At 44.3% G+C, this 10,758-nt stretch overlaps 1 protein-coding gene across 1 annotated transcript; it reads left to right on the top strand.

The window, feature by feature from the left end:
* The first annotated feature begins 1,473 nt into the window (after window positions 1–1,473).
* On the top strand, window positions 1,474–10,406 carry LOC125544255 (histone-lysine N-methyltransferase ATX4-like). The gene is made up of 23 exons (XM_048707871.1): window positions 1,474–3,109; window positions 3,234–3,289; window positions 3,444–3,648; window positions 4,190–4,300; window positions 4,374–4,442; window positions 4,531–4,596; window positions 4,669–4,760; window positions 4,866–4,958; window positions 5,235–5,370; window positions 5,542–5,635; window positions 5,723–5,822; window positions 5,916–6,040; window positions 6,284–6,429; window positions 6,556–6,660; window positions 6,802–6,866; window positions 6,970–7,171; window positions 8,641–8,727; window positions 8,826–8,882; window positions 8,960–9,049; window positions 9,364–9,450; window positions 9,675–9,749; window positions 9,830–9,930; window positions 10,071–10,406. Exons 1-23 carry the CDS (start codon window positions 2,276–2,278, stop codon window positions 10,159–10,161), a joined length of 3,087 nt encoding a protein of 1,028 aa, XP_048563828.1. The 5' UTR covers window positions 1,474–2,275; the 3' UTR covers window positions 10,162–10,406.
* Window positions 10,407–10,758: the final 352 nt, after the last annotated feature.

Consider the following 10,758-nt stretch of genomic DNA (forward strand, 5'->3'; position numbering starts at 1 on the left):
GCCGTCATGAACCACCGCTACAGTAGCCGCAGCGAACAGGATGAGAAAATCACATGTAACATCTGCCGTTTGTAGCTAGAGCTGAGAAATCAGATGGAGGCATCTGCACGAGCGAAGGAGATCGTCTCTCGCCTGCTCCGGTCGATGGCGGTGCGGTGCGTCGGGCAGGAAGCATGGCGGCGCCGGGGGTTCTCCACACGGCTGGATCGGCAACTTGGGCGTCCCAAGTGAGCCGAACAATAAAATTGATCTGACATTTCTTGCCGGCTTCGCGGATGGGGTTGATTGGACACTGGACTACGGCGCCCTAACGATACCCGTGAGAAAAATCATGTTTTTAATGTGTGCAGGCACAACGCTCGCCGCACCGGATCATTTTCATTTTCGGATCTACTAGCAGTAGTATCTGTGAATCTCAAGGAGGAGAATTTCTTCAGTGAAGCACAAAAAGAGGAAGAAACAATCGAGGATGAGAAAAGCTGCAGGCACAGGAACCAAGAAAACTTTGACACCTACCCCTAATTAATTCTTGTGTCGCTGCGTCGTCTGGAGCAGCTCCTTCACGCCTCACTCATGGCCATGGACGGACATCCCTTGTAGTTGTACTAATCTTGACACACAGCATGAACGCACTGCCACACACACGCCTCCCTCCCGTGCTCTTTGCTCCGATGGCCATGGAACAGCCAACTCCGACGGTACGACTCTGGGAATCTGACGGGCGCACTCAATCAAAGTCCACCGGGCCACCGAGGGAGAATCCAGCAAAGAAGCCCGTGGCCGTGGGCGTGGCCGTGGCCGTGCGTGCTGAAGGTCCCTCCAACTCCGGCGAATCGTGGCCAAGGCGACACGAATGCACGGCGGAAGTGTCATCCGGGCGGCCAAAGCTGCACGCCTTTGCGACCGTGGATTCGAGCGCGGCGACCACGATTGCAACTAGTACTAGTAGATAGATTATATAGATATATGGATAAATCAAAAGAGAAAAAGAAGTCGGATTAATCGACCGTCTCTGCTTGGATCAACACCCGCCGGCGATGCCTCGACCAGGATCTACGCCTGCGCTCTCCTCTCCTGGCCCGTGCACGATTTTTGTTTCGCGATTCGCCCAAGGAGGCCGACATGGAAACTCGCACAAATCCCACCGGAAGCTCCACCTACAGAAGACTAGATCAAACACCGGTCACTGCCAGGACCGAGCTGCAGGGACTCGAGCTCGAACTCGAAACAAGAACACGAAAGAAAATAAAACCCGGAAATTTCTTCATTCCGTCGGGGTGGCGAAATCGGGCATCGACCATTCATATTTCCATCGAGTTTGAGAAGACAGTCAGCGAGTCGCATCTGGATCAACCCGTCTGTCTCTCCGCCCGCCCGGGAGGGACGATCAATCATCACTACAGGTACAGCGCCTACCTACCTACTCGTCGTGACGTCGCCCTAGCCTAGCCAGCTCCCCATCCCATCCCACACTGCACAAAACTCGTTCGTGGCCACCTTGATCATCTCTCTCTCTCTCTCCTCCCGTCCATGTCGAAACCATCTCCTCCAAAGTCCAAACCCAAGCACAACCAAAAGCCCAGACCAAATTCCGGATTCGAAGCTCAAACCCACACGAATCCAAACTATAAAATCCGGGCAAAGAAAATGCCCGTACCACGACGCCAAAACGCCAAGCCCAAGCTCCTCGTAACGCCCACCGGCCTCCTCCGTCTCCAACTTTCCATGGACGCGCACCGTCACCACCACCACCAAAATCCAACGGCGAGTCGGGACGGCAACTCCACCTGCACCCACGACGAAGACGACGACGACGACGACGACTTCCATCCATGTAACCACCATCCCATCCATCCATCCATCCTTCCTTCCGCACGAAACCAACCCGATCCCACGAGAGAGAAAAATCAGGGCCAGGATCGTTTTTACAACCGGGTCGCGCCCCGCTCCTCGTTTCTCGTAGGACTTCTTCTTCCCGAGCCCTCCCATTAGAACACACAAAGAACAGGCACCAAAAAGAAAAAAAAAAATCCCCCAATCCCGATTTCTCCTTCTCTCCGTGCGCATCTCCGTCAAAGATTTCTTCTTTGCTCCCCTTCCTCCTCCCGCCGTCTCCGCGACGGCTCGTGGGGAGAGGCGGGGGACGAATTCCCCTCCTCTCCAATTCGCCGCGGCGAGGGCAGGGCTAGGGTTTGCGGGGGAGCCCTCGCCGAATTCGCCGTGATCTCGCCGCCGGGCCGGTGAATTCGGGCGGGGGGCAAAGGGTTCGCGTGTGATGATCTTCAAGCGGACCCAGCGCTCGGAGATCCTCAGCCTCAAGCGCTGCAATGCCGAGGGCGAGGGCGGCGCCGGCGAGCGCCGTCCAAAGAGGCAGAGGGGTGACGACTTCTTCCCCGTCGAGCTGCTCGGCCACGTGCCGGCCTCCGGTATCCCGTATGCCGCCGCCGGGTTCCGCTGGTGCGAGGAGCCCGAGGTTGCATCACCCGCCGGCGCTGCGCCGGCGCCCGCCGCTGCCGCCGCCACGCGCCCGCCTGTCGTCCGGACGTCGCGCGGGCGTGCCCAGGTGCTGCCCTCGCGGTTCAATGACTCGGTGCTCATCGACCCCTGGAAGAAGGAGAAGCCGGCCAAGCCGCCTGCACCGCCCAAGGTCGAGCAGCTCGTTCCCAAAAGCAAGCCGCTCTGCCGTAAAGGTGCAATCCTGGATAGGACTTCCGCATTGTCAGAGGTGGATGAGGATGAGGAGGCACAGCGTTACCGAGTGTGCCAGAATTTTGTTGCCTCCAGGAAGTACTCCATGTCTCTGAGCGCGCTCACCTCCTTGCACAATGAACCGTACAGCGGTTACCATAGAAACGAGTCGATGGAAGACGAAGAGGAAGAGGCAGAAGAGGACCTGCAGGCGCAGAAGGAGGACCTTCATTGGAGCACAGAGTTTTTGTATGGCGACATTGTGTGGGCACGGCTGGGTAAGCGGCAACCAGCGTGGCCAGGAGTTGTGGTCGACCCAGCTCGGCAGGCAGCTGCCGATGCAATGCCGCCCCAGCCGCGTGGAGGTGCTGTGCTTTGTGTGATGCTGTTTGGCTGGCGTGCAGAGTTCAGTGACGAGAAGGTACATTAATTACTGTTTTGTTCGGGCTGACTGACTTGAATTGGCGCCACTTCCTCTTTTGCTTTTGAGCCTTTTTTCTCTCTTTCTTTCTGAATGACCATTTGATGACGCCCGTGTGTTGCAGAAGTATGTCTGGGTGAGGCAAGGAGGGATTTTTCCTTTTGTGGACTACATTGACCAGTAAGTACTAGTAGTACGTGGTAATTCACTAAAAATAACTTATCACTTATTGCATTTAAAGTGCTGCAAAAGCATATCAGCAAAGCCTTTTTATTGGCAAGAAGTAGAATAGCACCCACACATGTGCTAAGAAATATATGTATTTCCATCTCAGATTTCAAGGGCAAACAGATTTGAGCAGTCTCAAACCTGGTGACTTCCAGAGGGCACTAGAAGAGGCCTTTTTGGCCGACCAGGGGTTCTCTGAAGTGCCAATGGATGACAGCACAGCAGGGCAGCCTGTTGTCTGTCAATCTTGTCCAGACGAATTAGAAGAAGTGACTGGTTCAAACGAGCTGGAATGCCAGGCACAGATTAAGGCAAGTTGACCATTTTTCCACAACTAAGAAGACATGTATTCACAGGAAATTTCAGAAATTTATCAATATTTTTGGTCCAACCTTCCATGGCTTTGTATTCAATCCTGCCTACTGGCTTTCTAAGTTTTTGGTGTTCTATCTACGCATTAATATTAGGTATACAGTTTAGGTCTATCTACATTCATATGATTTTTCTTCAAACCTAAACTTTAGATGGGGGCCGAATGCCTGAAAAGTGCATTGATGCATGACTGCAGAAAAATCTTCTGAGAAACATTATCTAGCAGACATAGTACTGTGTGCGTATAAGCAGAATGATAAAACTGAGCATGTTTATATATTGTGGAGTACCAATGGTTATTCAACTTATTGGCCTTATAGAGCTCGCCTTCTGGGTCAGTCAATGGCCGACGATAGTTAGTAACACCATTACACTTCAGTGCTGTTCTTGTACTATTTATCACAAAATGGAACTGCTTCTTCAACTGTCATATATTTCCCCAATAGACTAATTAGATTTTTGCTTATTCTCTGCACACAGCATTATACAAGTGAATTGCAGTGTGAAAGTTGTGGAAATTGCTTTCCAAACAAAGAGTCAAACAAGTTGGTTTATGTGATGGAGCAACTTGCTTGCAAACACTGTGCTAGGGTATGTTTTGGTGAACCTACTTCACTCTGAGTGTCTTGTCCTTACGGCTTACACTACCTTCCTGTATGTGCAGATCTTGAGATCAAAAGAGTACTGTGGGATATGCTTGAAAAGTTGGCAACATAAATGTGACCGAAGATGGGTAAGACATAGTGTAGCCATTAGCGCAATATAAATTTATCTTATGTTTCCAACCATGCAAATTCTGAAGATGGGAGGTGATTAACCAGGTTTGCTGTCATGGTTGTGAAAGTTGGATTCATGCAGAATGTGACAAAAAGTGCAGCAACCTAAAGGTTTTTCTCGTCATAATATCTTTGGTGCTTTAGTAATTTACCATCGCTAACATGCTCATTTTGATGCTATAGGATCTACGAGACAAAAGTTACTTCTGCCTTTACTGTAGGGTTAAACGTAACTCAAATCTGTCCAGCAAGAAGACAAACTCTCCTGATGATAGGTGAGTTAGAAGGCTAGAACTACTTGTTTATGCTACAACTTCATATTTCAAGGTTCTAATTTATTTGCTCTTAAGACTAACATGTACAATCCATTTGTGAAACAGTAAAGATAATTCTGCACAGAAAGGAAGGAAGCCTGACAGAGTAGGGGTCATCTGTTTTGACATGGAAGGAACTTACCTACCAAATCTCGAACTGTAAGAACCACTTATCTGAATTACATTAGATTGTAGTAAAGTTATTCCTACTTGTGACTGGCATGGCATGCCTGCACCACCATAGCTTAATTTCAGTTTTCTCACAATTATGCACACTTAGCAAGATTATTGATTCCTGTTTTTTGGCTTGAACTTATCTTTCTGCTTGCCTTCGTTCATTGTTTAGGTGGTTTCCATTCATCTGCATATAACTCTGATATTTTTCATATATATCTGGACCTACTTATGACTTCAAAAACTATCTTTTTTTTGCAGGATTTCTTGCCATTGTGCCCCTTGTAAGGGACAAAAGTTTCTGTTCAATGAATGGGAAAGGCACGCTGGCTGCAGAAGTAAAAATTGGAAATCTAGTATTAAAATGAAGGGAACACTTATGCCATTTGGAAAATGGGTTCGTACAGTAATGACAACATGCTTTCGTTTCAACCTTTTCCACTGCATATATAGATGCTGTTAGTTCTTGTGCAACTGTATAGTAGTGTTGTAGTTTTTATTTCTGTTCCTTTGTTGGTTTGTAGTTCTATTTGCTAGGGTTATGAATGCCCCACATTTCTCTTTACAGATAGATCAACATCAACCAAGCGTGTGTTCCACATATCCTTCAAAGCGCTCCTCTCAGAAACTGAAAAAACAGCAGTTACTTGATTTGTTAAATGGTAACTGAGCATTTATTTTGTAGCCTATAGTATTAGAAGATCTGGTTCCCAGGAATTTGAAGTGACGGACCTTGAATTTATGTACAGAACCTTATGATCATGTACAAGTGAAATGGACAACCGAAAGGTGTGCAGTCTGTAGATGGGTTGAAGATTGGGATTACAATAAGATTGTGATTTGTAACAGGTATTAAGCTCGTGTTGCTCGCAATGTTTTTCTTTGGTGCGAATCATTTTGAGATATGGAATAAAGTTTGCAATTGATCACATTCATGTTCAGATGCCAGATAGCTGTTCATCAGGAATGCTATGGTGTGAGCGGTAAGCAAGATTTCACCTCGTGGATTTGTAGGGCTTGTGAAACGCCTGAACAAAAGAGGGATTGCTGCCTTTGCCCTGTGAAAGGTATGTACCTGCTATCCTTTCAGTGGTAACTGGACGAAATAGATTCCGTAACAGGATGATTCATCAGTACTGCTATTAATGTCGAACCTAGGTCTCTTTCTAAATAACAATAGTGACAACACCACAGCAACTAAATTAAGTTTGTCAAATCTGATACCGGAAAATCAAGTTGTGACATTCTGTTTTATTTAGCATTTTTGTAATCATTAACCTGGTTCTTACTGGCTTCAACACTTATTTTAGGTGGAGCGCTGAAGCCAACAAATGTTGATAACTTGTGGGTACATGTCGCATGTGCATGGTTTCAGCCACAGGTGGCTTTTGCTAGTGATGAGCTCATGGAACCTGCTATTGGGATATTGAGCATGGCACCTCTGCTATTTATGAAGGTTGAATACATATGCTGGTGCAATAGCTTAAGTGGCTTAAGATGATTGATCCTGAACGAGTGCTACGTATCTCGTATGTTTGACTACGTTGACCTAATTATGTTCCATTCTTGCCCATTGCTCCAGATGTGCGTCATATGTAGGCAAATACATGGTGCTTGCACACAATGCTACAGGTGCTCGACTTATTACCATGCCACCTGTGCATCAAGGGCAGGCTATCGAATGGAGGTATAGCTAATACTGATCGCTGCAAGAACATGTTGCTTATGCTATTTATCAATGAAGAAAAGTGTGTAATTTCATTTTTTTTGCTTGCATCTCATGTTTTTTTAGCACATCTGAACTTTACTATGTTTTCCATGTATGCAGCTGCACTGCTTGGAAAAAAACGGCAAACAGACAACAAAGATGATTTCATATTGTGCTCATCATCGGTAAGATTTATGAAGTGGAAGCACGAGTAAAGCTATAATTTGTTCACATCTTTTTGTGCAATACTGACAGTTGGATTGTCTTGGATTATTTATTTATGTGCAGGAGACCTAATCCTGATAATGTTTTGATAATTCAAACTCCTGCTGGAACTTTCTCTTCAAAAAGGCTTGTTCAGAGTAGTGGCACCATAGCTGCTTCAAGACTGATTAGGAAAGATCTTCCCAAGGATTCAGCATCAGAAGTTGAAACTATAGAGAATTTATGTTCTGCAAGATGTCGAGTTTATGTTAGGAAAGAACTGAAGGTATGCCTTGCTTTAAAGTTGAAAGAATAATGAATGCACCTTTATGCTAGCTACAACGTAAGCCACAAAACGTACGTCTAGCATGTAATATAGCCATTATAGCAGCTCTTAACAATAAAGTTCGGGGAAGTACTTGTTAATTCTAAGGATGTGGCCATTATCTTTTGATGCTAGTGCTACATGAGAATGGGTAACTAGGATAACAGCTAAAGTTACCCCTGTGTTACTAGCAGATAGTCTGGTTTCTACTCTCTGTTGTGCTGCACTATGGAATCTAGTTAGTTGGAGGGATTTTTACTACTTCCAACCAAGTGTTATGTCTCAGAATTTTTTTTCTTTCAGCTAACGGTTACGTCCAAAAATAGGGCTAAACATGTTTCGTAGGCTTGTGTGAACTTGCAAGATACCTTGGAGGCTGGGACATTTAATTCATTTAGCTAGCATAGGTACTAGTTAGAAACCAGTGTGGTGATTTATCCAGACGGTTATCAAAGACAATGTTTGATCAGATCTGGAGTTTGTAGCTGTTAGCAGTTGGGTTTTTGTGAAATGTCATAGTGTGACGAAGCAGATTCTGACTTTCAGGCTTAAGAGTGGATCTGGTAGCACCATAAGTCGCTCATCCTCATTCTCCAGGTGGCAAAGACACTCTGAGCTGTGCCTGATTTAAGCGAAGAAAAAACACTATTTCAAAGAGCACATGCAACAGCCTTTTTGTAATTGCTTAGCTGAACTTCGACTCCTTGCTATCCGACCCTGATTCCTCTTCTTTTCGTTAGTTGTGACCATATGGAGCACATTACTGCAAGGCATTCAACCTTTGTTTGCTGTTTATTTTCCTAATCCCAACGCCTCCCACTGGCCAGATTCTCTGGACTCAACTTCAGTCTAGGACTCCCAGTCCTGTCATCATGTGCCTGCTGCTTCTCTACCTGGCACATATGGTGTTGCTCAATAGGCAGTGTTCCTGGGAAAATACCCTTTGGAACATGGTGGTAATTACACCTGGTTATGTATTTTATTTTTATTTTTTTTAGAAAAAGTCAAAACGTTCCAAAACTTTTTCCCCAACAAACTTGAGCTGTCATTTCTAGTGTACAAAAATAATTTGCAACGAAATATTCTCTGACAAAAATGACAAATATTCTCTGACAAAAGTGTGAACAGTACGGCATATATAGCGACAAATTTGTTTTTTTACGTCCAGAACAACATGAAAGTCTTCTCTTTGCGAAAGTTTTTATACGAGTGCAACAATAAATCTACTTTGTTTGCAAAAAGTTTCAGATTTTTTGACTTTCTTCCAAATTACTATTTTTTAAAAAAATTGGGTGTAATTACACCCGAGAGCCAAACGTGCGTGTCCGTGTTCCTGCCACTTGTTCCCAAAATATAAGTACTGTTGCCGGTTGGTATCTTGTATTGATAACCCATTGGTGCGCACCTGATTGGAATTTTGTTGCATGCAGAGATCCCGGGAGGCAGCAATGGCACACCGAGTAAGAGGATATTGTCAACACCGCTGGGATGAAATTGACAGTCTGAATCCGCGAAGGGTAATTTGATTAATTCTGTAATGTATGCATGCTTATTAGATATCTTTTCCCATCTTTTAGTCAAATTTTCTTATGAAGGAAAACTCTGTACTCTGCAGGAAGAGAGGGATCCGGAATCCTTTTCTACTTTTAAGGAGCGTCTACATTATCTTCAGGTTACTATATGTCTGTTGGCTTTCCCTTGTACTTATATATTTGTAGTATGAAACTAATTAATTTTTCTTTACTTCAGAAAACGGAACATAGCAGAGTATGCTTTGGTAGGTCAGGAATTCATAGGTGGGGACTTTTTGCTCGTAGGGACATTCAAGAAGGAGAAATGGTATTCCCTCAAACACTATTATATGCCATGGAAATATTTTTCACAATTGGGGGCGCTTGAACAGCAGATATGCTTGGTTGTAATGACACGGTTTTCTTTCTACTTTATACATTACGCTCCATTGATATTTTTTTAAAGGTCCATTTATACTTTTCTTACATGGTTGCTTTGTAACCACTCGTGGTAATTTCTGTTCCCACATATGCGCCCTAGTTTCCATTATTAAGCCGGCATTCCGCTATCCTACATGTGGTCTTCATTAATACGCTGCTGCCCTCGTTCAAGAAATTGCTCATGGTTAACTTTTTTTCCAGGTTCTAGAGTACCGCGGTGAACAGGTCAGACGAAGTGTTGCGGACTTACGGGAAGCACAGTATCGTGTACAGGGAAAAGATTGTTATGTGAGTCATCTTCCATACCAGTTCACCCGTTATGTGGTGTATCCATGAGTGCATTTTTTTCTGTGAAATAACATTATATCTACAACACACATGCTATTTGGCCATCCCAACTGCTGGAAATCACGTGTTGTATGCATTATATGGATTTATGATGTATTATTTTAATAGCCTCTGATAATACATCTAACGTTAACTACATTTATGCTGTCCTTTTTTCTGCCCAGCTTTTCAAAATCAGCGAGGAAGTGGTTGTTGATGCCACAGACAAAGGAAACGTGGCACGCCTGATTAATCATTCTGTAAGGATCATATAATGAACTTCAAATCTGCTTAAGATTCTAAATAATATGTGCCTGATGTATTGTTATTTTTGCTGCAGTGCACGCCAAACTTTTATGCGAGGATTATGAGCGTGGGGCATGATCAGAGCCGCATTGTTCTAATTGCCAAGAGAAATGTTTGTGCCGGTGAAGAGCTAACGTATGTCGTATATGATTTCCTTTTCTTTTTCTTTGCAGATGGTCTCAGCAAATTATGTTAAACTCCATCGTGATAATCTTTGTGTTTCTGCAAGGATGCAAGGAGACTAAACATGTTTTTATGTTGTGTGTAATTTCTAGGTATGATTACCTGTTTGACCCTGATGAGGCTGATGATTGCAAAGTTCCTTGCCTGTGCCAGACTGCTGACTGTCGGAAATTCATGAATTAGGTTAGAGTAGATGTCAATGGGCATTGTCATAGTTTTTTTTTTTTGCTTTAGCATTTTCTTGGTTCATTGGTGATAAGTGGTATATATTACCTTGTTCCCTCCTACGCCCCAATTTTTTTTCACTCTAGTCTCTAGGAATAAGTTTAGTCAGCTCGAAAGCATGAGCTTCTATTCCTGTAAATGCTTCTAGTGTATCCACTATAATCAATTTTCTCTAGTGCCAATTTTGATTATATTTTCATTCAGATATCACTAGTGTACTTGGCGTGTCTACAAAATAGTGGAAGATGGCAACAGTAAAAACAGAGGGGCACATCAGAAATGAGTGCTCTTGTCGTACTGAGCAAATTACAAGTTTGATGGTCTCAGTACTCGTTTCTTCATGAAATTCTACAAGCTTTCAAAGTACTCGGGCATGAGATCTGTAATTTTCCCGGGATATTTGGGCATGCAAACTTTCAGTTCTCGATTTCACCTGGGAGCATGTGGCATGAGATATTTGATGCACCTATTTCCTGCTCCCTCCGATCCAAAATAAGGGTCGCGTTTTTTAACAGCTGTTAGTTTAAAACTGCAACACTTATTATAAATTGGAGG

The sequence above is a fragment of the Triticum urartu genome, chromosome 3 (assembly GCF_003073215.2).
Source record: "Triticum urartu cultivar G1812 chromosome 3, Tu2.1, whole genome shotgun sequence".
Taxonomy (NCBI): Eukaryota; Viridiplantae; Streptophyta; class Magnoliopsida; order Poales; family Poaceae; genus Triticum; species Triticum urartu.

Excerpts from the sequence above, each read along its gene's own strand:
- LOC125544255 (XM_048707871.1), top strand. The coding sequence starts at position 2,276 with ATGATCTTCAAGCGGACCCAGCGCTCGGAGATCCTCAGCCTCAAGCGC. Across the intron at positions 5,371-5,541 it reads TTATGCCATTTGGAAAATGG|ATAGATCAACATCAACCAAG; the intron begins GTTCGTACAGTA and ends TTCTCTTTACAG. Across the intron at positions 5,823-5,915 it reads AAGATTGTGATTTGTAACAG|ATGCCAGATAGCTGTTCATC; the intron begins GTATTAAGCTCG and ends ATTCATGTTCAG.